At 40.5% G+C, this 27,918-nt stretch overlaps 1 protein-coding gene across 32 annotated transcripts in view; it reads left to right on the top strand.

The window, feature by feature from the left end:
* Window positions 1-26,590, top strand: part of CAMK2D (calcium/calmodulin dependent protein kinase II delta) — a 123,123-nt gene extending 96,533 nt beyond the window's left edge. For 4 of the 32 annotated variants that reach the window (XM_069012496.1, XM_069012493.1, XM_069012522.1 and 1 more), the window contains 10 exons: window positions 62-94; window positions 3,911-3,970; window positions 5,569-5,610; window positions 8,134-8,182; window positions 11,808-11,891; window positions 18,857-18,932; window positions 19,529-19,623; window positions 20,221-20,449; window positions 23,996-24,044; window positions 24,595-26,590. In XM_069012496.1, coding sequence (XP_068868597.1) covers window positions 62-94; window positions 3,911-3,970; window positions 5,569-5,610; window positions 8,134-8,182; window positions 11,808-11,891; window positions 18,857-18,932; window positions 19,529-19,623; window positions 20,221-20,449; window positions 23,996-24,002 — 675 coding nt within the window. In that variant the 3' untranslated portion in view covers window positions 24,003-24,044; window positions 24,595-26,590. Of the gene's footprint in view, window positions 1-61; window positions 95-3,910; window positions 3,971-5,568; window positions 5,611-8,133; window positions 8,183-11,807; window positions 11,892-18,856; window positions 18,933-19,528; window positions 19,624-20,220; window positions 24,429-24,594 lie in introns of those variants that run through there. The other 28 variants (XM_069012519.1, XM_069012518.1, XM_069012526.1 and 25 more) reach the window with 17 other exon arrangements.
* Window positions 26,591-27,918: the final 1,328 nt, after the last annotated feature.

The following is a 27,918-nucleotide window of genomic DNA, read 5'->3' as shown; positions in this document are numbered from 1 at the left end:
TACTGCAAATCCAACCAGTCACATTTTCTTCTTTTCCTTTCTCTCTGACTGGTCAATTCAGAAAAGGAAGTCCAGTTCGAGTGTTCAGATGATGGTGAGGATCTTTATCGACAGATTTTTTTTTCCCTCCTGTGAAACGTTCACACTTAGAAATCAAACAGTTGCATTTAGCTTTGTTAACATACTGTGAGAACTGCAAGACTTTAAAGTACAATCTTATGAATTTTAAGCCTGCAGTTGCTATATGCCATCCACAGAGAATCGTTCAGCCGTTCTTTCAAGCAAGTCTTTACTTCTTTTTAACCTGGGGACATAAAAAAACAAAAAAGTAGATGTAACATCAGCCAATGCAGCTGTTCTTAGTAAATAAGAATAGTAACAAAATAGTAATCTTATAACAGCCTTCTCTTCATTTTTAAAACATCTTATTTTAAAAGCTAATAGTATTAATATCATAAAATGTAACACAAAACACATTGCACAGTGATACTGTACTGCATTAATCGAGCCACTGTAGCCCAAGATGCCATACTAAATGCTCAGGAGTAAAAAGGCCAATTTCCCAGCCTTTCCACACTAGTTTCCCAGCCAGCTTCCTTCACAGCTCAGGGCTGTGTCCCAAGATGTCCCAACTGACAGTCTCAATAACTTTTCTTCCTCCTCAACCTACTCTCCAGTCTTGTGTTCATTTGGCCTCCGTGACCCTACATGATAACCTCCTCTATTGCTGTTTATGATGGTTTTGAATGTGACCTTTAAGGTGTTCATGAGGATGGGCTCTGCCTGCTGCTGCTGCTGCCGGCAGAGGGAAGGCGAACAGCCCTCATCCGCACCTTTCACTGGGAAGCCAACTCTCCTTGGAAAGCAAAAGCTGCTGGTCAGGTGTGAGCAGCCTTGCCATTATGTAGGTAAATCCTCTGTTCCTTGGGGTGAATATAGAATTCCAGTGACAGGATCCATGGTGTCCAAAGGAGGGGCACCGGGAAGGTGCAGTGTGGATGTTGCCAGGATCCCAAACCTGAAGTGTGTGTTAACTTTTTGTTACAGAAGTACCATGTGAAAGATAAAGCCCCAAGATACAGGCTTTGTTTGTTAAAATATTTTCATATTCTATGGAAAAAAGGCCAATAATAATTTCTACAGTTCATGCCCAGCTGTTTGGAGAGAGAGTGTGTGTGTGTGTCTGTCCTGCACTACTGTCACACCTCAGAGAGTGACTTTTGGCAAACAATGCAGTACTAAAACGTTCTCTGTCTTCACAACAAACAGAAGGTCACTGGTTAAGCACAAATTAACTTTAAAGTAACTGTCTCATATGAAATTATTGTAATCCTTCTGGAGTTATTTCCCTTTGCTGTTAAAAATACATGCAAAACGCACCACATGTTCATATAATATGTCTCTGTTCTATGAGAGACAAAACATGTACAGCTTATTGCAGTTTTCTCTCAAAGTTTCAAAGGGTTTTACCAAGTTCTGTTTACGTGGAAGAAATAACTGTATTCTGAATCACATTCTCTCTCTCTGTTCCTAATGAATGCTGGATTCTCGATACCTGCTGAAGAAGTTTTGAATAGATTTCCTGCAGTTTTCAGCAGTAGCTGTAATGAATATTGTTTATTTTCATAGGGCTTCCACCAAGGGACTATGGACCCAAGCCTGCTCTGCTTACTCAGGCAAAATTGGAATTGAACTTTGACTAACCTGTTTTCCTTATGTACTCAACCAAGAGCACTCGTTTGGGATATCACTTGAGTTTTTGTATTAAGCTACTACTGAATAGGACTGTATGAAATCTGGTGAAATCTTCATTTCTTTCCTTATGCTTTTCCTTTATGTCTGTTTGCCTTTTGCTAGGGTCTTTTTATTCGTAGTCTCTCCACGACTACAGTGTCACAAAAATACGAATTTGTAGTTATGCTACTTGATATGCTGTTTTTGTCCTGCTTGGAAGGTTTAGTTAATGCTGTAAAGCAGTGTTGTGTTCCCACTATTCTACAGTTCTCCTGTAGAACTTTCATGTACTGAAGTGGGTGGGGTTTTCTTTAAAGTTTTTTCCTGAGTGAGGAGTTCAGGATTTTGCCCATCTCAGAATCCCGTAAACATCAAAGCAAGTGAAATACTTGCCGATACTTAGATCTCCCCATGAAAGACTTTATACACAAAGGTGTTTGTTCTCCCCCTGTCCTGACTTCAGACAATCCTACAGCTTATAGCTGTAATTGTGCGTAGAGAAATGAAATTTATTTGGCAATAACTAGGCCAGGTCGGGGTGTAAACACTCTCAACTCAGTAATGACTCATATGTGCTCTTAATGACAATTTCTGTAGAAAGACCATTGTTTAAAAATAACTGCTCTGCTGTAGACCATCGTGAACTTTGCTTTTAAATCAAAGAAAATTATTTTTGTTCTATATGGGAAAGTGGTTTCTATCACAAGTGTTATTAAATAACATTTGGTGTCGACATAATAACTAACAAAACTACTTTATATTCTTCAAAGCCAGTTAAATGCTGGTTAAAATAAGAAAATTTGCAATCTGTAATTAATTCCTGCAAATTCTGTTGACATTTCCACGATTTAAACATATCCTAAGTAAGATTGACTTCAGCTGCAGGCTCAGTTCCTGAAATCCACAAGTCAGCTGCCATGCCTGGCCCAAAGTAAAATAAACATCAAAAAGTGTTGAGGACATGGAGTCTGTGAATTTCATGTCTTTCTCTTCGGTAAAGTTAATTACAATTTTAGGAAAATCCAATAACAAAACAATTGCATATCTATTACTAAGTGCTACGACTAGAAGGTTCAGTAGAACTTGGCTTTTTTGGATTGAAGTCTTTTCAGATAGTCTGTATCTATATACCCAGTTCTGCATGATGCTTTGGACCACCCTTGTTGAAATTAGACATGACCAAAATGTACATAACATTTTTTCCTAATTATTGTTAGAGAAGAAAAAACACATCTTTCAAACCAGTTTTACAATACTTGAATTTTGCTTCTTAGTGCATGTAAAAAGTGGCTTGCTACATTATTTTCAGTATTTCTGTTCTTCCCATACCCCATGGTATTAAAGAAAGTTAAATCTTAGAAAATATTTTTAAAGGATCAGATACTTTTAAACGTCCTGCTAAGCAGTTTAATATGAAGTAATATTTTGTACAGATAAAAGCCAGAAGGTGTAGCACTGTGCTAAGCTTAAGACGTATTGTGATGACCTATATGTAAAGTTAAACAGAGAGGTGGTGATTGCTGGAGTAAGACCAGAGGTACCATAGTGGGAAACCTTGTGCTTCCAAGTCACAGTACCAGCCCAGAGAAGCTGCCAATTATTTTCTGCTAAAATTAGCACCAAAAAAGCTAAAGGGGCATCAGTCTCTTTCTAGCATCAGTCATATTTATTCCAAAGTGGAATCAGAAGCCAGTAGAACAAATTAGAGATTCTTGGAGAGCTACGAATAATCAAATATTATTTATGGTAGGGATAATCCATGAGAAATAAGGAACTGTTGTGTGCAATGACTTAACACCAGTGCATGTCAGGAAATGGCAGTGGCTGTTTAGGACTTCGTTCCAACCCATATTAGTTCTTTAGTCTTCTTAGACGTGCCTAGCTGCTACTTAAGGGCTCTCTGTTAAGTGTCTCAGATGAACTCATCCATTCCTTACCTAGGCCTTGGTGCAGGGCTCTGACAGCCCTTGGTGAGGAGCTGCCAGCCAGCTCCCAGAGCTAGTGTGTTAGTGTTCCTGCAAGTTCCTGAGTTCATCTTTCTGTATTCTTTATTTCCATATCTATATCTATCTATAGATACCGATACCTGTCTATAGATGTTGTGTGCAGAGATATAGATACGGTGCCTACCGTGAGTTCTAAGGCCTGTCTGTTTCTGTTTTCTGCATACCTACAGATAAACAACAAAACCAACGTGGTAACCAGCCCCAAGGAAAATATTCCTACCCCGGCGCTGGTATACCTGGAATTTTCCTTCTCATGCTATCTGGAAGTTTTTGACTGTCTTCTGTTTGTTCTTCCTTTTTTTTTCCTTTTTTGCTTTTTCATGCATTTACTCTGTTTGCTTTCTAAAAACAGGTTTTGGAAAACCTTTTTGTTTGAATTATGCTGTCTTTTTTTTGTGAGGAAGTCCATTAGAGCGTGTTTATTGACAGAAAATGTTAAATGGAAGCTGGATGCGGTAGAGTCGTAGCATTTGTAACTGTAGCTGAATTTTTTGCATGCTGTGCCAGAAAGTGAGTAGAATGCGCTTGATGTTGCTCTTTGCTCTTTGCCTGATGACTGTTTCCACATTCTAATGCTAACCTTTTGCACCAAAAGATTTTTTTAAAAACGGCTCTATTATTTTCTCTGCTTTGTCTTAGTTAAAGTATTGACATCCAGGAGAGCTAACAGGATTATTACTAGGCTGCCATAAAACAGACCTTATTCAGATTTTCATTCCATATTTCCTGAAACTCAGCAGGACTTTGCAAGTCTTCTCTGGGATCAAGAGGCATCTTGAGCTAGAGCTAAACATTTTTCTGGTTTCTCTTCCATTTAAATCAGCAGGAGACATTACTCATTAATAAGCTCTGTTAAGGACGTATTACAAATCAAAGTGATGTTCCTGGATGTTTACTGCAATCTTGCTTTTATTAATAGCCTATTTCTAAGGCACCTGTGTATCACGGGGCTCGCCAATGTACATGCCAGTGCCTAAGTACACCATGTTGTGACCTCTTGTTTCCCATGTGCATATAAAACTTTGAAAGTGGGGTAATTTGTACACATTTGGAGGCATTTTTCCTCTGGAATTTTTTTGAGCAGCTGGCACTGAGGCGTACAGTAAGTACTTCCTAAGGCCCAGCCAGCAGGTTGCATGCAGGAGTTTATGGCAGTCTGTTCCCAGACAGAGCTGTGCCCGATGGTCCGTGCTGAAAGCGTGCTGGCTAACTGCCATTTCAAAGATTATTGAACCTTTTTTAAAGGGAAAAGGATTTGGGGAAATTACACTCTTAAATGACACAAAGATCTGTCTCTTTGGCAGCTCTGCCAAGGCAGCCACTGGGGGCAGTCCATGCTTTCCAAACCACAGTAGTGTCATGGGGTAGTCAACTCATCCTTAATCCTTATCAGTTCCTCTGTATTTCGATTTCATCACTTCATGCTAGTACGAGCAAGCACGATTAAAGAGAAGAGGTTATTAAAGCTTAAAGATTTGTCGTGCCCTGCCTGTCCAGGCTCAGACAGGACAGCACACGGAGCATTTGGTCTGCCCTTGTGCAGAAGAGCCTCTGCAGGTCCCCAGAGCTTCAAAGCCCTGCATGCCCCGGTCCTGAATAAGGTCTCTGCATGCTGCTGCATTAGGTGAGATGGCCTTTTTTGCTGGCTTGCTGTTGGGGAAATCTGTGTTAGAGACATCCAGTTTCACCCCCCGGCGACAGTTAACGTTTGTTTTAACTCTTGTCAGTGTTCAGCATTTGTGAGCTGGCTCTTCTTGCACTCCCTCACACCAATGAAAATGTATTTACCAATGGGAACTCTTTCTCTCTTTATTTTGTTCTTGCTCAGGAGCCCCAAACTACAGTAATCCACAACCCTGATGGAAATAAGGTATTCAGAAAGAATCAACTCCATCTTGCTTTTCCACACCACACATCCCATCCACTATTCCACAGCACAATAGGGCCATTCCAAGAATTTGTGAAGGAAAATCTCATTCCTGCATTTGTTATACCTGGTGTCTCTTGAGCCTGTTTTCATCCATGTCCATCTGCTGTGTGCGCCCTGCTGCTTCTGAGCTCCTGAAGCTCTTGGGGGAGTTGGTAGCAGTGGGCAGAGCTCGCAGCCTGGCTTGGGGAGTGGGGGGTCTCTCTCATTTCAGCCAAAAATGCTGCAGTTTAAGGGAAACCTAAGAATGCTGTTCTCAGAGTGTGGTGAGACGATCCCAGCGAGTTTTACGTGCAGTCGTCACCTCAGACAAAGATGTCATTTCAGTTTATCCCATCTGCTGTTTCTCAGCATGCTTATACACCATGTCGTGACATGTCTTTCGCACAGGACTTTGGTTTTCTTCCATAACATCACTGGGCAGTTTCCAAAAAAATTTCACATTCCAAGTGACAAAGAGGTCTTTTGATTTTTACATGTTTTCTTCATGCTCTTCTTTTTCTCATGTATTGTGGTGTTTGCATTTGGCAGCTGATCCCTAAATTATGTTTCATTTTGTTTTTTTCATGCATGGACTTGAAAAGGGACAGGAAATACCATCATTTATATATAACACATGTTCCTAGGTTTCCTGAAAAGAATTTATGCATCAACAAGAGTTTCACTGTTTGCAGTGTTGACTTAATTCCCATCCCATTTATCTAGTCTGAACTCTCTGTGGTTATTTCATAAGAGAAGGAGTGGATCTGAGTGACAAAATAACGCATGCAGACATTCCTCAAGCATGGAAGTGCTGATGGTGTGTGTTGTGCTTGTGTATCCTGATCCTTTATGTCCCCTGCATCTGTCCAACACAGAACTTGTGTTTTCGTGTTACTACTCTTTCAGCTCCCCAAGTTTAAACCCATAGGCCACGAGCAGCCTGTGTTTGGACAGCAGGCTGATCTTTATCACTGAAGTCCACTAAAGCCCAGAAAACCTAGATAAAATATTGGCATGACTACATCTACTTGATTTTTTTTACATAATCTCAGCAACTAAGATACTCAATGTCCCAAAAGGTCACAGCAAACAAACGATCCACTTAATGCGGAGAGCTCCTCCTAAATTTATCTGAAAGACTGATCCTTGTAGTATGGCAACTGGAGTGGATGCTTCAGTGTTAGAAGCTACATCTGCCCTGTGAGCTTTGCATGGTGTTTACAACTTGTATTTGTGTGAGGTTTTTGTTCACTTGTAAGTACTTTATCTAATATTTGAAGTGCTAGAGCATGATGCGTCCATGTAGAGTGGAACGTCTAACACAGCGAGGGCAGGGACAGCATGGTGGCTCATTCAGTTCTGTTTGTGTGTAAATTAATTCCTCTAGTTTGACTTACCAATGCACATTTGGGTTTTGAAGGTCTGAGTAATGGATTAGCCCTCTTGAACATTCCTTTGACTCAGCCTTGTGAGGATACAGTAAATGAAGGGCACTGGCAAATTTACCTTTTATCATTTAATTGTAAAATCCTTTAAAGAATTAAATATGATAGCAGTCCTGTCTTCTCTCGCAGATAAAAACAGATCAGTTAACCTTTTTTTGTTTTTGAGCTACAAATAAAAACAAAAATTAATGTTTTACTTCTCAAGAAAGTATGGAGATAAAAAAAAACTATCCAGCTTAAAACTTTCCAGCTCTCTGAAGCTGTTAGATTTGACAGTGCCCTGTTGAATTTGCCCATTATATTTCATGTTTCTGGTAATTAAGGAAAGACTAAGATACAATATCCTTGCCTTTTTAAGTGCAATGGCTTAAGAATAAACTGTCTGATAGATGAGTCATTCCTTTGCATGACTGGTTGGTTGAAGAATACAAAGATGCCTTAGTTTGTCAAAGTTTTTACCATATGTTTATCAATTCTCCATCTCCTTAAAAAAAAGAATCACAAAACTATTATAAAAATGAGATAATCTGATCCAATATGCTTCAAGTCACTGTGAGACTTCTTTTGAATATACATTGCATAAGTCACATGAACAGGAAATTGATTGTAAATTGTAGCTTGCAGAAGCCTGCATATTTAGAAGGTGGAATTGGAATGGAATGACTTATTTTGCACAGTTGGTTTAATCACTAAGCTTAAAATGGCAAGCTCTCCTACTTGGCTGAGGTAATTCATACATTTCAGATGGACTTTGTACAGCTGGATGTTAAAGAAAAAAACTTTCCTGTACATTTCTGTGAAGTAAAAGCATCAGAGTGCAGGAATTGTGTTTCTGTTCCCTCCTGTGGAGAATGGCAACGTTTGACATCCATTTCAGGTGGAAATGTCTCAATTGGTGTGTGACCATTTGTTTGTGAATGACATCCCACCCCGCTTCAAGGCTTTGCATGATTCCTGTAACTAATCCTGTCCTTTTCCGAGGCACGCAAATAAGGCTTGGCTTGTTTTATACATTTGACTCATATTTACTTCTCAACAGGAATCAACAGAGAGTTCCAACACGACCATTGAAGATGAGGATGTGAAAGGTATGATTTTAAGCTTGAAATGTTTGGAGAAGCAGTAACGTGAGTTTCGTGGTTGTACTTCATGTAGGTCATTAAGCACAGAAACCCCTAATGTATCTTACAGGAGAATAGTATTTTTCCTTTTGTAGAAGAAATTACTTTTGATATGTTTTGGACTTAACTTTAACTTTTCTGATCCCAAAACACCATTTCCCAGGATGTTTTGGGATTAAGAGTGTAAGGTTACTGCTTTTTAACTAAGATATTAGTTCCAGTAATAATAGAAGTAGATTACAAATGTCTTAGTGCTTTGTAGCTTTTACTTAGTTTATGTTTAGCATGCATTTGTGTTTTGGGTTTGGTTGTGGGTTTTTTTCATGTCACCATTTTTATTTTTCTTCTGTTCAGATGCCAGTGTATTTTTTTTTATTTTCTTTTGTTCTGTCCATACACTTATTTTAATCTTCTTCTATTCTTAAAAAACTAACATCAAAATTTTTCTTACAAATTTAGTTTTGTAGCTTCACAGATAATATTTTTGTTTCCATTTTTTCCCCCTCTAAATATTATTTAGTTTTGTTTAGTTTTGTACCTTCACAGATAATATTTTTGTTTCCATTTTTTCCCCCTCTAAATATTATGCTGTGATGCTAACATACCTACTTTAATAACATTGTTTTAAAGTGCTAAGGGCTTGAAAAGGGGAGTATTAGGTTTTTGTATCTCTGATTCACAAAAAAGATTGTCTTATGGCCTCAAAGAACAATGGTATATGTATAGATGATAGTAAGATAAAACAGGGAGAATGGATGCAACGAAGTAGTGGTGGTTTGAGTTAATGTGAAAGGAGAGAAGAATTACAGGGATCTGCAGCTGGTGCATTGGAAAATACAGTGTAATTTACCTCTAATCATAACAGTTTGTATTTCTTCCTTCAAACTATTTTGTGCAGTTTAACAGCTAAGCTTATTAAATGAATAATTAAATTGTAGGGCCTCTGTGTGATGATATAACGTGGTGTTACTACAGTAGGATTTTTAGAAAATTCTGTCAGAAGCTTAGCACACAAAACTGTACCTCAGGGGGATACAACTACAAGGAAAAACAGCAGTGAAAATAATTGGCCTTTTTCTTTTACATGATTCTGCAGTATCACAGTTAAGGGCAGGCTGGATGATCATAATATACGGTACTCCCAAAACACAAAAGGGGGATCTTGCAGTAAGCACAGGTCTGAGGAACAAGATACTGCTTGAGTCTTTCCCTGCACAGTGTACAGGGATTTCATTTTCTGTTCATTTAAACGACAGATATAATCTCCCTCTTATTAGTTGCTTGGGAACTTGCTTGTTTTGCACTTTTTAGTGTTCCTCTCACACTTCCCATCTTTCCACTGGAGGCTGCTGCTCATACTATTTTATTATAAATTAAAGCTAACATTGCCCCCAGGGTCTAATTTGAAGAGTGATTCAGGGAATAGGCAGTCCTGCAACCCTGACACCTATTACAAGCTCAAGCTTCGTGCTCTAGCAAAGCACTTAGGAAAGGTTATTTCCCCCTACACCAAACTTGATTCCTGGATGTATAGTTTGTAGGAGAACAGTGAGAAAGCTTTCTTTGTCAGCAACAGCCACTGGAGATAAAATACTGATAGGGACAGTTGGATTTCAGAGGTAGGAGAGAGAATTCTCCAGGTCCTTACACGTGTGCTCAAGATGACTCAAGAAGTTTGTCGCCACGTTTGAGACCTAGAAGGAGTGTTTTCCACCTTAGATGATAAAGAACGTTTAAACCTTTTTGCTTTTCTTTGCAGCATGGAGTACAACATTGGAAGAGGCTCTGTGCTTTCCGAGAAGGAGCGGGGGGCTGTGGCTGGAACTGAGCAGTAGTGTTAGTGTGTTTTATGGCACTGCAGTGTGAGCCACGCCTCCCAGGGAATGGCGTGCGGGTTGTGCGCGTTACTCCTGCTCCCGGTATCCCAACGCCGTGCTGGACCTCACACACAGGGCCAGGGCTCCTTCCTTCGTGCAGCCCACACAGACTGAAAACATCCAGCTGTGCATCAAGGGCTTTGTTCTTTGTTACTGATTTGCCTCTTTGCAGAGGTGTGGCTCACACGGGTCTGTGTGGGGTACAGCATCCCCAGCACACTCAAGTCTTGTGTGCGCTGTGGAAAGGGGTGCACGTGTGTGTCTGTGCCAAGTATTACAAATGTTAGGATTCATTAAGAAGGGGAGCAGTTAAAAATGTCTTATATCACTTATCATAAATATGTCTTCAGGATCAAATTCTTACCTCCTGTCTGTCACAGATGCATAGAGCATTCTCTCATGTCAGGATTTCGCCCCGTTTTCACTTTTGAAGGCAGGTATTTAACTTCAAGACAGTAAAATCAGGGTTCTTATTTTTTATTTACTGAAAATCTTTGTATCTGTAACTTTGCCCTGTTTGTGTATACATTTACCTCTTTTAGGACTGGAATATATTTCTTTTGCTAGAAAGAGTGCTTGGCAAACAACAGTGAGCTTTAATAACTCAAGGATTAAGCTAATTATATCATTTGAGACTGAAATGAATTGAAGCTGTAGTTCAGGTTCCTTACTAAGATAAATTTCCGACATTAGCCATCAATCATGGGCTTAATCTATATGACAGTGATCCCTCCTAAATATGACAGGAGTGGGCAGGAAGAACATGGTGAGAACTGGACTGTAGGCAATGCCTCCTTCTGGGATTGCTTGGGGGATTTCTTCTTCCTGTAGCAATAAGGCTGGAACTTTTGGGCAGCATCTCTGTGATGTGGGTTTGATTTTTCAAGTAATGCTGTGGAATATCACCCATTATTTTTGTCCATAGACTTTCAGAAAGGTGAGTTGTTAAATGTACCATGAACAGAAGATCTGGATTTCTCATGGTGTCTTTTTGCCCCCAGAGACAAATTAACGAAAGCATTAGTAAGAATGATGCTTCCCAATGGGAAAAATTGCTGAGTTGTAAGGCACTTACAGATTTGACAAATAGTGATTTACCTGTGCTACTTAATACATCTGGAAGGTACATTGCTCTGAAATATTTCTAATTCATCTTGTACCTGTGGGCTTAATTTTATTTAACAGTAGAAAGAAAGCACTTTAAACTATTTCTTTTGGAATATACTTTCCTAAAAAATCATTCAAATTTCTAAGAACAATTTTTCCATAGCTCTTTCAAGTCCCTGTGTATCTGAATACTGGATACAGGGGTGAATCTGTGCTGGCATCTGAACAGAGTCACTCACACCTTTACAACTGTTCTTTGGCACCCACACTGCCCCTGAAAGTACATCATTAACATTGTTTGTGTGCTCAAAGATTTTCTAAGTTCTTGCTGCTTCTAATTAAATTATCATTATTTTTCTTTTGGCCTTCTTTTTTTCTTCCTTCACATGTACTTGACCCTCACACAGCTTTCACAAAGGAGGAGGACATGGAGAGGTTGAGTTCCACCCACCACTCCTCCTCTTCCATTGCTTCTTCATCCCACTGGTCACCACCCTTGCCGTGCCCCAGAGGCCGCTCCTGCTGCCAGTGCCTGCTGAGGAGTCTGATCACACTCTACCTCTTCATCTTTGTTTGTTCATATGTTGTGTTTCTTTCCATCAATTCAGCGGGCAAGTCCATGAGAAATGCAAACTCAGAGAGTCAATCGCTTGAGTCTGAGCTCTCCCACTCCACTCCTTCCTCTGTACTATGTAAGTTGAGAGACTCATCTGTCAGATGATCTCCTTTGTCTCTCCTCCTCTTCCCTCCCCACCATCTGACAGAAGCTCAAAAAAGGTCAATGCTATGATCTGCCTGATCTAGGAATGACCTGTGCTTAGGCTTTACAAAAGTAAAATTTTTAGGTTTTTTCTTCTTGTTATTAACTGTAAAAATATTTTCATCACCTGTAACAGCAGGATAAATAGGTCTGTATTTCAGAAAGCTGTATCTTGCAGGAGTAATCCTTGCAGTAGTTTTTAGCTTAGGGAGAGAGATTTGCCTCACCTCTTGCTTGGATCCTGGATAGGGCCTCAGCATTAATTACCTGTTACATTTATTATATCAAATTCCTTTCTTGAGCATCCCCGTTGATAAACCAGTCTTGAAGCTGCTGTGGCAGCTGTTAACTTGCAGCATTGATAGGACAACTGGAAAGTGTCCTGCACTGCTCAGGAGGAGATCTGTGATGGTCAGTGACCAACTGACTGTAAAGGAAATCTGCAGTGTTAAAATATGAGAGGGGAAAGACACTGTGTTGGTAGAATGTAAAAGACCTGGGTAGAGCCTTTCTTGTTCATAAATGAACTCAGAAATTCTTCAGAAATTCCTTAGAGGGAAGGGACCTTGTGAGTTGAAACTGGGAATGACTTCCTGGGAATCTGGGTTGTGCTTGCCAGATTCTGATCCTGCAGCCAACAGGTATTAGGGCAGTTGCACTAGTGGTAAGAGTGGTCATTTGCACAGGTAAAAGTGAGATCCAGGTGGGCCCTTGGGAACATGGGCTGTGTGTTATTGGTGTGAACCTTATTTTAAACTTGAGTGGAATTTTTGGTGGGGTTAGCTAATGCAGGTGAGAGAAATCAGTCCTGGAGAGGATGGGCTGTCTCTGGTCACAGCTGTTGCTGGGTAATGCTGAAAGCATAGCTTCATTCTGAGGGAGGAGCAAGAGAGGCTGTATCAATATATGGGTGAGTGTGTATCAGACTAGAACTACAAATACTGCCAGCACAAAGTGCCCAGAGCCTGGGAAAAGAGAGGCATTAATAGGAGAGATCTAGGCTGCGTAACACTGAGGGTTGACACGTCAGTAACACCTGCCATAAGGCTTTATTCCATCCACGGTGGATATCCATACAGTATCCTTTATGTGCCCAGCATTTTCAGATCTGAATGCTGGCAACCTCACATGTCCTGTTTCTCTGAACTTGTTGAGGGATTAGGCAGGAGCACAGTCTAAATAAAAACGTGCACAGCAGCAAATCTTGTTAATGTCTCGCTCATCAAGGCTTCAAACATCATTCTGGAGACAGCAGCCAGATTCCACGATGTAAGTAGCCCGTTGGGAAACCATAGAGCAGTGTCTTGTAAGTGCGGTAACCATGATGCAGTTTTGATCTGAGACTGTAGGTGATTTGTCGTCAAAAAATAAACCTTTGCCAATATTTGCTATGCTGCATAAATATCGGTGTAATTTTTTCGTATAATCACATAAAGAGAGAGCATCTTTAGACATAATTGATTCCATATAAATGAAAATATACTATGTATGGCATGTGACAAGTTGCTTAACATTAATTGAAATAGACGCATTAATTTTATTGCATCTGTTTTGTCAGTACAGGGTGGAAAAGTTCTGGGTTAGTTTTTCAGATATTTGCCTACATAGCTAAAGAATTTAAATTTTTTTTAGGGCAGTAGCAGGCTTACCAGTTTTTAGATAGCTGAAAGATACCTAACCTAAAATAACCTAAATAATATTCTGCAGATCATCCATCCATGTCATAATTCGATGAATCAGAGTGAGTCTTTGGAATCAGCAGGCTCTAGGAAAAGGATGTGCATGTGAGATAACAGCTCAGATGTTTTAGTCCCTATCAAAGTTTAAGGTTAAGTGTGAAGTAAGAGATAAGTGCTGGTCTTCTGTACACTGAATCTTGATAAACTTCTTAAATGACAAGTCCCCTGGCGCATGCCTTGTCATCTGAGGGTCTAGGTGGGTTTTGTGTAGATCTGAGACCCAGTCAATTGTTAATTCATGTACCTCCCCTCCCCTTCCCTCCTCTCCCCTCCCCTATTTAATTGGAATATTTGTGGCAGAAATTGTAAGAAAATTATCAGCAGAGAATTTGCAAATATTGGTGTGGTCAGAATCATTTGGAAGAACATTGTGTGATGTTTAGGAGTCCATGCTGTAAAGATGAATGAAATCTGGTACATCCACCCAACCAGAACTTGTTGTACAACACAGGATACAATTTCTAGTCTCTTCCTTTCTTTTCAGACTTCAGTCATTTCCAGAGTATAGAAATAACTTGACTGGCTGTGTGCTTTCCATCTAACTGCTGTTTGTTGGGCCGATGTTTAGATGGGAAGTGAAGCTGAGTTCCCCCTGCTGTGCTATTCCATTTTAGCAGACCACTGTCACCTTGATACCAACTGTCCTGTTTTAAAACAACAGCACAACCAGTAGTATTTGTCCCCCCACATTTAACCCTTCTCCACAGTATAGAGATCTGTGTTTGAGCTAGTTGTCTAGACTCCCTTTAGCCAATGCAAATAGGTCAGATGAGTCACATTTGTCTTAAAAATCTATTTTAGGATATGATGAACTGTGCCCTGAAAGTGCTGATTTCTCTCCCTTGACTGTAAGGGAGGGGAGTTGAGAGAACTCACTTGTCTGTACAGACACGTCCAAAATGTTGTGAGTTTAATCCAGTCTGAGGTGTACTGAGATACATAGTTAAGTGTACTGAGTTGAAAAGTTTTAAGGGTTTTTGCCTTGAGAAATATGTGATCAAGTTAGAAGCAAAATCATTTTAATTGTCTCCAAGTGCATATGCAAATCTGGAACAAGGTTACCTTGTTCTTCTGGAAAGGTGCTTCACTGCTTAGCTGTTGCAGTACAGCAATGACATAGTCATCTGAAGGGTTGATGGCAGGAGAAAGACATTCCAATATCTGAGTGAAGCATAAAGTGGTTTAAATTACTATTTTCAGTGGTGTCAGTTTTGAAAAACATGATGGGTAATACGGTGGTCAGGGAGTTACAAGGGTTCTTTTTCTTGTGTGTCGTAAAACGCGAAGTTTCTGGTACAGATATTTCTGAAGGCTTCACTTTCACATATCTACAGCTCATTTTTATGTTCTACCTTCTCCCTGCAATCAAAATACCAAAATAACAATATGTCATTTCTATGTGATTCTTACAGATTGAGTTTAATATATTTCTTGGGGCTACAGGAAAGGAAAAAAAAAGCCACAGAGTTCCTTGCTGGAAAAACAGTTTTTGCTTCTGTTTTGTACTTTTGTTTTCCTGTGATACTTGATTTCACTACCTGGGGAACTGCTCCTTGTAGGTTTAAAGTATTGATAGTGTTAGATTCTTTTTGCTTAAATGGTGTTTCTCCTCATTTTATCTTGTTTAGATGTTAGTGTTAATGGTGGTCTTTAATTTCGAAAGATATCCCTCATCTTGTACCTGAGCAAGGAAAAAAGTGAAATATAGCTAGAGGTTCATGACTCATTTAAATTTAACATACGTGCTACAGCAGTACTGCAGAAATCATTTTAGCCAGTGGTTGGAAATGTTGGTGTTTGTTCTTTTTCTGATTATTTGGTCTTTATATAGCTCTTCTTCATAATATTTTCGTTTGAACTGCCTTTGTATTAGTCATATGCCTACTCACTTGCCAAAGCAGGGGATTTATTTTTTTTAACTGCTAAACCCCTATTAATTACCTTAACTCCTTCACCTTATGGGGGTAAAGGTGCTCTTTAAGGAACAGGTCCATGGTCTTTTCTGTAATGTATTTACTTCACCCATATTCTGAGCAAAGAACATCAAAGCCACCATCTTCTCCACATAAGTTTGCTATGTCTGCAGTCTGTTTCCTTACTGGTTTTCAGGAAAATGGCTCAGTACCTTTGGCTTCTGTCATCAGTGTTCTTCCCTCACATCTTAGTCATTTTAAAGGCACCAGGTGTATTCTTGCTGAGTTATCCTTTGTGTACAGAGTATGTCATTCTGTGCTGTGGAGAAAGCCATTGTCATATTCTAAGAAACTATAGATGGGTCAGGCTTTACTTTTTGAAATTACTTTTACCACACTCTGTAGAAAAAGCAGCTGAACTAGTTTTACCATAATCTCATTACAGCTGTCAGTTTCATTTAGGAAGTTTAGTTTCTTTAGTTTTATTTATGGAGTCCTGACTGCACATCAAATGAAAAGTATAATAGCATGAAATTGCCACTGTACATCAAACAGCATAATTGTCCTAGAATTCAATACAAGCCAAGTTTACTATTGGATAAAAAAATAAATAATGAAAAAATCAAAGGCAAATGGTGATTGTAAGTGACAGTTATCAGGCAGATGGGAACTGGCTAGATGCCTCTTCCCTAATGCCTTGTGTTGTCCTTGCATAGTTTGGAGTGTGTATTTAGATGGAAATCAAATTGGAAGTATCGAAGAGCACATGTTGGGTGGAGTCCATCAAACTTATACTGAAAATTTGGTGATTTTCTTACCACTCTAAAGAACTGACAGTTACTTCTCAGATGCTGTCTGCAATAGCAGGACATGGCTCCTACCAATACTGTTTCACCTTAGTTCATCTCCACTGCCCTCCCTATATCTTCCTTTGCACTCAGAGTAAGTACAAGGATTCGACTGGATGCATGTGGCCACCAAGTCACAGCTGTATTTTCCTTCTGCTGCTTTCCAGTCTCCTTCCAGTTTTCTGTTTGTATTTCAGTTTTCCCACCTCCTTTCTCTTCCTTCCTTCCTTGCTTCCAGGTTAAACCTCTGCTTCCAAGACAACGAAGCAGAAACACTTTTGGTCTCTATTTGTAGTCTGTCTCCCTGCACCCCCACAAATACCCACAGGAGAAGGTGTAAAAGCTAAAAACAATCAGGAGGAGGTTTGTGTAAAATCACAGTGGCTCCTGAGTATTTTAATTAGTCTTTGATGCCTGCTGTTATTTCACATTGCCTTGTTCTTGTACTGAGTAAGGGCTGAGAACAAGGCAAAGAGTTTTGCACAATAGGATAAATCAGTTCTGGAACTGCACTCTCTAAATTGTGCTCCACTTCTCCCTTTGGCTCACTGCCGATGAGAATGTCAGATCACTACGTAAGAAGAAATGTAATTGTCTAGTACGTGTGTAGTTGGGTGTTGCTGAAAGGTGAGAGTAGCATAGTGACTTTCACAGAGTTTCACGTGGTGCTTGTAATTTTGTAGAAAAATTGAGGACTGAGTAGAAAGGCAGATGATTTGGCAACATCTTCCTGTTCCTGAGAGTCTGCATTGGAAACTGTGAAGTCTTTCCTGAAGTGTTGACACCAGTGCTGGAGTTGGATGCTGATTGATTCTATGGAGCCAGCGATAACTGCTGTAATCTCCTTTGCTGGCTTTGCTGGCCTCTAGAGCTTCCTGATGGATGTGTTTTACATGCCATGGATACATCTGCAGACACAGCTCTCCTGGATGTTAGTACAGCCCAGAGAAACTTTGCTGGAACCACATTCTGCAATATTAGGTGGCTTCTGTCAAAAAGCTTAATGAAAACAAATGTTCCACTGCAATTTAATTTTGGAACTAAAACCAGGAAAACCAGCAGTTTGGCAACACAGTTCAGTTTCTCCCTTCTGGGGCTGATGTGGAATTATATCTTGTATATCTCAACATCAAAGGTACCATGGTAAAACTCAGGAAAGGCATGACTGATGTTAGTGAAAAAGGAAATATTGCCAGTTGTCTTGAGCCAAGTGATGATAAATTATGTGTCCGTGTGGTTTTGTGTCTTGTGTGTGGAAACTTACAGTACCTTTGTAGACAAATTAATTGCTAATATCGTTATCCATTGACATGAGCTCATGATTATGTAGCAACTGATCAGAGATTTTTACCTCATTTCCCACTGTCTGATTTAATGGTCTGTAATTTCCTCATCTCTGATTGAGATGTGTTACTGGGTTATTTAATCAAATCCTTTAGCTCAGCTGTATGTATGTGAGCTGTTGCATGCAGACCTGGTAATTTCCTCACTGCACGAGGTCTGCTTGTTCTGGATTTCTTTTTGCCAGCCTTCTGTAAGGCTGCACCGTTATTTCTGACTCAGCCATCCCACCACTTGGCTGGTGCTGGTAGTGCCATACAGGGTCCACACAGTCTGGCCCATGTTAATTAAACCTTTGATAATGGAGGCATTGCTGCTCTCTTCATTAAAAGTCCTTGTTCTTTCCACAGTCTTTGTGAAAAATAAGGCAATTCGTACTTGAAATACTCTTAGCCATAGTGCTAATAGTCAAGAGCTACTCACAAAAAGCCTTGCTAGATCTTTATATTCACTTTTTTCTTCATCACATTTTTCCTTGCTGTTTTCTTTTTGGTCCTTTGTACCGGAATACTTTAGGTGTGCACTTTGGAAGAGGTTAACACCACAGTGCCAGTTTTGAGCACAGCATTGGAAAGTTACTTTATGTGCTCCCCAGCATTTTCTTTTGAAGAAGGATGTGATCTCTCTCAGTACTTCAGTTTTAACATTCCAGGCATGCTTGTGTTAATGGTCAAATCCGTGTGTAGGAGTGTGCTGGGGAATTACAACTGTTGCTTGCACAAGAGAGCTGCTACAGCCTGACTGCCTGTGAAACAATAATCAGCTTCCTTGAGTTTGAAATTCAGAGTTGGGGTTTGGTTTAAACAGAAGATCCTTCCGTGAAGGAAAGATGATTAGAAGTGTAATAGGGAAGTGGATTGATCTTGACATGTGCTTAATTTCCTTGTGGATACAAGAGTGCACTAAAGGCAAATCAGTGTAAAGCAGCAATGTAACATCATGTCCTTTGGTCGTAGAAAGGAAGAGAAGTGGCAGCTGGGAAGTGGCAGAATACCTGTCAGTTGTCACCTTCCACTTTGCCTTCCTCTGTAAGATTGGGTTTGTGTCTCTCCCCAGCTCGTAAGCAGGAGATTATCAAGGTGACCGAGCAGTTGATTGAAGCCATCAACAACGGGGACTTCGAAGCTTACACGTAAGCTCCTCATTTTGGAGGGAGTGAGGAGAGGTGGGGTATTTGCCACTGTCTCTGTAAATACTCCTGTTTATATGTGAGTGCCTGTGCTTGGAGTTATGTACCGTTGAAATGCCTTCCCAGATACCCCCACAAAACACAAGATGTGTTCATGGCTGCTTTGCCCTGGCTTCAGCCATTGCCTGTTTCAGAAGAGCTGCTAGTATAAATCGATTGTCGTTAAAAGAAAATACTTAAATCTTGCTTACATAATGATGTGAGGCATAAAGAATATCCCCTTGCATTGCACAGCAGCAGCTTTTATCATCACAAGTAAAAAGTCCTACTTGGAATTACACTGACCTGTGGGTCTTTTTTTGGTCAAAACATGATTTATATGAAATGTGGTCAACTTAAAGTAAGCTGCCAAATTTACTAATTGAGTTGAAATCAGAACTCCGTGCCTTCTCCTCATGTTAAGTACTGTTCTTTTCCAGTGTGATGGCATGAGTAGGTGAAATGTTTGAAAGGAATGAAAGAAACAATTATAAATAATCTCTCCAAAGTTATGATCCATAACCACATGTGCTCATTGCAGAATTTCCTCTTTTCCACAGAAAAATCTGTGATCCAGGCCTTACATCTTTTGAACCTGAAGCTTTGGGTAATCTGGTAGAAGGGATGGACTTCCACCGGTTTTACTTTGAGAATGGTAAATATTCCCTTTTCATCTCTGAATCTTCATCTGTTCCTTGTGACTGTGTGTCTCTCATCTGATGAGCATTTTAGTTTGGGAGTTAATCGACTTGGGCAGGGGAAGGGAGTATTATTTTTTTCAGAGTTCTGCTATAGGTGTTTTTCAGTCTGCTTCTGCTCTGCTCATTCACACATCACAGGGCACCTCAGAGTGGAGGAGAATTTCAGGTATTTGGAAAGAAAAAGTCAATATAAAGAATGAGTTTAGAGCGGAATTATTTTAACTGAAACTACTAAGTATAAATGTCATTAGACATAACAGTGAAACTGAAATGTTGGGAAACCCCAGATGGTGCTCTCTACTTTATTTAATCTAAGTATGTACATGGATTAAAGATATGTACTTATTCATGGTGTATATAATAAGGGATTCTGCTCATTCTACAGTGTGTTTTAGTTATCAGGTATGATTATCGTTAAACACTAATTATGAATTTGTATCTGCTAAGCCTGAGTTTTTTGTTTGTAAAAGGGGTTGGCATGAGTTCCTTTGGCTTACTTAGAGCGAATGTGATTTCTCCCGTGCGTGCCTCTGTGTGTGTGTGTCTCGTAGCTCTGTCCAAAAGCAACAAGCCGATCCATACGATCATCCTGAACCCGCACGTGCACCTGGTGGGCGAGGACGCAGCGTGCATCGCCTACATCCGCCTGACACAGTACATGGACGGCAGCGGCATGCCAAAGACTATGCAGTCCGAGGAGACGCGCGTGTGGCACCGGCGCGACGGCAAGTGGCAGAACGTGCACTTCCACCGCTCGGGCTCGCCCACCGTGCCCATCAAGTAAGGAACAGCTCCACCACCAGCTCACACCTCCTAGGCACACCACATAGTCCAGTAGCTGCTTTGGGCCTTAAAAACTGTGAGCCGTCCTCTTGGTAGCGTCCTTTCTTGTGGTTGTTTATTATGCATTAATACCCACTGGTGTGCATATGGTATTGGTGCAAAGATTTTTAAAACAATGCGCTTTTTTGGTTGTTGTTTTCTACTGTGATGCCCACCGATACAACTCAGTCCCTGAACTGACAGCTTGAAAAGCAGGAAAGTGTTTTAATGTAGACAAAGCTTGATAGAAGCCACTCAAAACAGGATTAGAAAACCTGGAAGAGAATTGCTGGAAAACCTGGAAGAATAAAAAGCAGTACGATATGTGGAGCTGTGAGAGCTGACCAGAAAGTTTCAAGTAAAAAAGTGTCACTATTGGGAAAAACTGAAGTTTGACTAATATTTAGGGTGATTTCCAGCCACCTCTACTTTCTCAGACCTAGGTACGTTCGCTGCAAGTTGGGTTTGAGCCAGTTTACATATTTACCTTGTAAACTGAGCCATCCCAGTACCTCTCACGTTCTTATCTCTTACCCACAGTCTCCGTGCGTAACTGCTGAGTATTCCCCATCAGACAGTTTTGACATCCCCATGGGACAGACTCGCATGTCTCCCATCAGCATTTCTCTGCTGTTCATCCAGGCCCTGCCACACCCTCGGAGTCAGTCAGTGACAGAGTTCCTTGAGCCACACTGTCATCATGGTTAATAACAGCACACTCGGGGTTGCAGTAATAAGATAAAAAGTCATGGCTTCCTCAGGAGGTTCTGCGCAGGCCCTTGGCTTTCCTTCTTCTACAGCCTCCACTAATGAGCCCAAACGTCACTGGCTTATGGTTTCCCAGTTAGGCAGCACTGGTCCAGGCCTTGCTTCACTCAGTTGTGAGCCCACTGTGTAGGATACAATGCCATTTGTGAGAGGTGTCCTAATGTGGAGAGTGGCTGAATTTCCTGGCATGGATGATATGGGCTTAGATTTCATGCTTTGAACTTCATCATCTCTCGTATTTTACTTCTTGCAACACTGTTCTCCTGTATGAAAGAATACTTGATGAAGTAAAAAATATGGTAGAATGAAGTGTTAAACTCCTCAGTGATGATTTTGTATTATTTTTTTATTCAGGAAAAAAGAAATTTTATTACTTAGTGGTAACTGGTTTATTTCAAAATGTGAAACCAATGGGAACAGGAACCGCATTGTCCTTTCTCACATTCCAGCTGCACTGCCAGTGTTTCAACAGATAATATTGGAAGAGCAGTTACACTTGTTTGAAATGCAGTGTTAGGTAAATCTTTGAGGTTTTCGTAAAGCAGTGTTTGTCAAGGGATCTGACCTGGGTGTGTGTAGAGCCAGAAAGCCCAAGTGAAGCCGGTTCACCTGGCCCACTGCACCCTCAACAGTCAGTGTTTACAGCCCAGTGACATGAACTGGACTAGAGAATCATTCAGTCTTTTCCTCTGCGTTTGGTTTTTTTTCACCACTTGTGGTTTTGGGAAGGTATTGAGGAGGTTCTTTGCGGCTGCTTGTGCTCTCTAATAAAGGTGAGGATTTCTGGGACTGCCAGGGGTGGAACGAGAAGAAAATTTACCATTGAGTAATTTTTTTGAGGTTGCAGGGCAGCTCCTGTATCGGTGAATGTTCTAAGCCTATGAGGCCAGACAGAGGACACTTCAGCATTGTGAGGGGTATCCAAGCTTATGGGGTCACAGAGAAGCCTTAGAGCTGGACTCAGGCTTAAGGAGAGATTCCCTGAGACAGCAGCATAGCCCTAGATATGTCACACTGGCAACAATATTACATAAATCCCATAATCAGCTCTTATCTTGAATTCAGAAGTTTTTGGACTTGCTCATAGCACTATTCCAAAATATCATTGGTCTGATGGTTAGGAGCCTCACTTTCCAGTGTAAAATTTAGTTATCTTCAGTGTATCCTTGGTTCTTCTATGCCATCGTTGTTCTTCTGCACTGGATAGGTGTGCAGACATGAACTGGTTTGTAGGAAGGCTGATCACATCATTCCCACCTTCTGCTTCTGTAGGGTAAATAGCCAGCGCTACCTCAGATGGCTTTGTCTGATAGGATCTCCATTTTCCTGGCTACCTTGTCTCCTTACTGTCTTTTTGGTTTGAGGCTTGCCTTTCCATTAGCTTGGCTTCTTCTGAAATCCTCTGTCCAATTGTGGTCAGGGCTTTACTTAATTCCACAATGTCTTTGTTTTCCCTGCTCTATTCTGGCACGATTTTTGCGCTTTTCTCATCTGCAGCTCATCTAAGCCAGCCACCTGTTTATCCTCAGCTCTCATTTCCAACCATTGAGTATATAGAAACTTCTACAGAGCTTTGCACTTCCTATTATTCCATGTAGTATTTTTGGATTACCTGGCCCTCAAGGTTATTTGATTCTTCTTGCACAATGCTCCTGTTTTCTTTTCATAGTGCCTTCCACCTAAGTGTCAGTATGCTGTGTGAGATCGGTCCTGCTGCTTGTGCTCAGGACTAGTGAGTCTTCTCTAGGCTGATAGTTCGCCTTTCAGTACAAACATTGTCATTCTTCTTTTAGTTCTTTTGCATATTCTTTATTTCCCATCTTCTTAAGTCTGACTGGGAGATTCCCATGTAGCACCATGCTAGAATCACCTTCTATAACCCATCCTGACGACTTTTGCACTGTCTCAAATTTCACCTTTGCTTTTCCCAGTCAGAGCAGCAATAACTCCATTTTGGAAAACTAGAGAAGAAACTTAATTAACATATTGTTCTAGTTTATCCTTCCTTTATTTGAAATGTATACAGTCTACAGCTACTTACGTAGTTCTTACCAATGCACAGTAGTTGATAATGGCATTTCCATAATAAAAAAATATGTTGTTCATCATGTCTGAAGATGAATCTCAAATCTAATAAAGTTGCAAAAACAGTTATAGCTGTGATCTGCTTCTGCAGACATGGTATCCTAGATGATAAGTCAGTTGCTGCAAGCACAGTAGCTTCCTTTTTTTCGGGATTGCAGGAAGGAGTGTGCATAAATCTAAGGATAGAATTGAGCTCTTTGGTAGCTATAGATATAGGGAAATGTTTTCTTGTGGCAGAGGACTTATTTGGAAAAGAATATGAGCACAAACACGTATCTAGTTTATAAATAAATTTTATTCGTAGTTTTGCTGTGAGTTGGATGAGGCAAACTTGGGTTTCTGTCTCATCCATTGTTTCTCTCTGAGTCATAGGAGTGATGGTAGAATTCTTCTCTGTATCCATGTTCTTAGGGACCTGGGCTAAAGTGTTTCTGTAGAGCTGTGTCTGCTTGTCCTTGGAGAGTGCACCTGCCCGGTATGGGCAGTCAAAGGGCTGGTGGACCTAAAAGCGACTCCCTAACCTGACTTCAGCCTCAGTGAGGCTGGTGTTCCCTCCCTGATCACGGCTCCCACCTTCTTATACTTTGCTAGTATAAGTGCAGTGCCAGCCAGCAGAATGCTGAGTAAAGAGTTTGTTCTGTGTTTGTGCAGTGCCTAGCGCAGAGGGATCCCACCACGGCTCCGGCCCCTAGATGCTACGGTAATAAAAATGATGCTACGACCTCACTTAGCTGCATACTTGCTTCCAGCTCCTTTCCGTTCCTTCTCTCTCTGCATACGGCTCTGGCATGTCTTGCATGTGAATGACACCTGATTATTCCTTGTCTCTTGGTCCAATCTTTGTACGAGAGCCTCAGTCCATGGCAGTGCCTGTGATGTCCATGCTGAGGAAGTTAAGTTACAGAGATTCATGGCTGAATTCCACCCTCCCTCCCTTAAGGAATCCCTTAAGGCACTTAAGGGGGAATGCTTTAAGGCACTGGCTTCCTGCCTCAGTTTCCTTTTTTAACAGCCTCTCTGGCACCTTGTAAAGATGGAAAATGTCTGTAAAGTGGTTTGAAAAATAAAAAAATGCCTTGCCTGATTGGAGGTTTTTTCCCTTGTTTTTTTTTCCCTGTATGGTGTTAAATGATCTCGAGAAGGTGTTTTTTTTTCAATAGCATTGGCTAACACTTGAGCATGTGTTGTTATCTGGTGGTGATGTTACCTCAGTAATGGAAATCTGTTTGTTTTTTTCTCCTTCCTCCTAGCTAAAAATATCAGCGGTGCCGCTCTTGCATTTTCTGTACCCAACGCACCTGGTCGATTACCATCTTGGCCATCCTGTTCTCTTCATGCATGTTTCTGAGTGCATGAAGTTGTGAAGGTTCTTCATGTAACACATTTGTGATGCACCACGTTGCTGTATATTCCATCTACACTGTTAACATTTCAATGAAGGTGATGTTCCATGCAAATAGAGAATAACAAGGCGTAAAACACGAAAAGAGATATTGGATGGACAGCAGTAGACACACAGTACATTTGTCACTTGCTCCATTTATGCCAAGTTTTGACAGACAACTTTAAAATCTATCATGTTTATTAAAAAAAAAGAAAAAAAAAAGAAAAGGTATATTTTACCTTCTTTTTTTAAGAACTGTTTTTTGACTCCTCCTTTTCTCCCAAGTCCCAGGATTTTGCTTTGGTTCTGGTAGGAATGGTTAGGATGTATGCTGGCAGCTCCGTTACTGTAAAACAGATTTTTATCGTAGATGGACAAAATCACTGATAAATGTGAAAGTGTTAATATCTTGGCTTTGGACCAGCTGGAGCCTTCTTAGTTTATTAGTCTGGAAAAATCTCCTCATTTGCTGGTTTGGCCACTCCAGAATTAATTGTCAGTGTTCTGGTGAGTCAGCAGCTTCCGTTTTCCTTTTGAGTTCTTTTTGCTTTCTTATTTTGCTTAACTGAAAGTCACTGTTGGTTGATTAAGCAAAATTAAAAATTGTAAGGGACGAAGTGATAACTGAGAGGCAGTTTTTGAGGATTAAAATGGAAGGAAAGAGAAAGATTTTTATCACTTTTAGGATGTACTGTAAATTTTTTAAGGAGGCTTTAAAAAATATAATGTTGGTTAATGTATAGACCAGCTGTGTGGTTAATATATTCAAGAAATATTAGGCCTTAAAGCTAAGTATGAAGAGTTTACTTACATTATACTGCTGCTGTTGCTTCTCTGGAAATGAATTACGGAGACGCCGGCTTTCCGTGGGACCCTAACACTTTACCACAGGTTTGTGTCTCCTCGCACTTGCCCTCCATCCGCTCTCGGTTTCTCAAGCTCCCCTGACAGTGTTCGCTGTCGAGGCCGGCGATCCTGATGGGTTTGTCCCGGCTCCGGGCCGAGGGAGGAACGCTCTGCTGGCAGTTCAGAACGCAAACCTTGCAACAGGGACTAGTTCTCCTTCCCTCATGTTGCTGTAAAAATACAACATCACAAGAATTTTGGTTTCTTCCCTTCCACTGTTCCAGGAAAGCCCAGGCCGGGCTGCTCTTGTTCTCCCCGTGGTTCTGTTAGCAGCAGGCTTCTGCTCCCCGCAGTGCTGTACAGTGCATGGTATCTCAGTGTCCTTTTTAGCCGTCCAAAATTTACAACTCGGCAGCCAGAACTTTTTAAAATGGGAAAGCTTCCTGATTTGTATCATTTCACCTTTCTGTGTTGATTACTAATCAAAAGCAGTTCTTAAACATGTTGATGTTGTTACTAGTGGATGTATGGTAGATGGACTTAAGCTTCTCTGATAATTACTACATGATTTTAACAATATATATTTAAAATAAGCATCTACAATAAATGTGTTGAGCCATATTAACCTGCCAATGGGATCTGTGAAAAAAGTAATGGCCTCATTTTTTTCTCATTAATTTCTTTTCTTTTTTTTTTTTCTTTTTTCTTTTTTTTTTTTTTTTGTGAAGCGGCTATAAGTGGCATAACTGTATTTAAAATTAACAAATTAGGTGTAGGGTGGTTTTTTTTATACTTCTAACATAGCATGTGGTGTTGACGTATTACTGTAGACCAAGTTTGTCTTCCACACCAAGACGTGAGGAAATTGTGATTTGTTCTCTCCACCACAACTGAATTATACACTTCTGTCATTTTGGAACACTGCAGTTTACCATGGGACACAGTGTACATATTTCTTGCCATAATGGTAAATGATTGATATATTTAAGGATTAATAAATTTGTGATTTCTGCTGACATTGTGCTTGTGTTTTAATTTCCCAATGAATTGTGATCTCTGCAGTGGAAAACATGTAGCGTCTGTTTGAGTAAAGACACCAGAGGCACAGATGCACTTTCTTAGGAGCTGAATTTTCAGTTTGAAAATATGAGTGTTTGCTGTTGTGGTTGTCTTTGGGTTAGTTCCGAAGTGCCTTTTCTGGGGGCCGTTTGCACACTGCTCATGCTCTGCTTTGTTGGTGGACTTTGCACATACCTTGTGCTTGTAGGGCCATATTTAGAAGTGTTTTAGGTTGTTCCAACATTTCTGTTGCTGCTTTGCTGTGTTTTATGTATATGCTCAGCCTGTGCCACAAGACTCTGTAAGAGCAGTTGTTGTATGCTATATAATACCATAAAATATATGTAGTAATATAAAAACATGCATATAGAAATACAAAATGCATTAAGTCTATAAATAATTAGGATTTAAAGTAACATACCAGTTTAAAAGGGTACATCTATGTCTGTAGTGATTTCAGGCTCCCTTAAACCACGCTGAGCCGCGATTGAGGACAGTCTTTTATACCCACAGAAAAGAAGGACCAAGGAGAGGAAACAACTTGCAGCTTTCCTTGTTCAGGGAATGCAGAGCTGGACCGGGGCCAGGGCCGCGTAGCTGGAGCAGCAGCGTTGGTGTGGCAGGGAGCCAGAGTCTGTCCTGGGTTGGTCACAATTCCAGTGCTTCTTCCTGGGTGGCATTTTGTAAACAAAAAAAAGTAGTTGGTAGAGAGCTCAGGGGGCTGGATTTTTTCAGTAAACCCCAGAAGGAGCAAAAGCAGTTTATTCTGTTGGGAGGTCTTATATTTTGTCATGTTGCTTTTACCTACTTTGTTTGCTCAATTTTTCCAGTGAGTGCTGTTCCAGAAATCAGTTTGATTTCCATTTTAACCATGCTCCTGCATAAAGCTGTTCGACAGCAGCGGAATTGCTACTGATTTCAGGTATGCAGGGAAGAGAGATCAGTGGATAAAGCAAAATGATGAGCAGGGGGCTGGGAGAACACATTTCCTCCATATCAGGCTGAAGATTTGGGAGAGGGGCAGGGTTTGGGGGCTGGTTTGGAGTTTTTTTAATGGTTATTCTTTTATAGCACAAATACTTTAATCTGCTGCCTCCTCGTGGCTTTGTAATACTGTTTTCTGTTTAGGAGTGCACAAGAAGAGGCTGTTTATTCGGAGCAGAAAGGAACCCAGTGCTTTCATTTATTCACTCTTTAATGTGAGTAAGGAACACAATATTTCAGGGCCTGAAAATTACCATTTCCTGGGTCTTGAATATACCCTATGCATATACCTGAAGTAATC

The sequence above is a fragment of the Aphelocoma coerulescens genome, chromosome 4 (assembly GCF_041296385.1).
Source record: "Aphelocoma coerulescens isolate FSJ_1873_10779 chromosome 4, UR_Acoe_1.0, whole genome shotgun sequence".
NCBI lineage: Eukaryota > Metazoa > Chordata > Aves > Passeriformes > Corvidae > Aphelocoma > Aphelocoma coerulescens.
The sequence above is the reverse complement of the archived record's forward strand: the minus strand, read 5'-3'. Positions and strand labels throughout refer to the sequence as shown.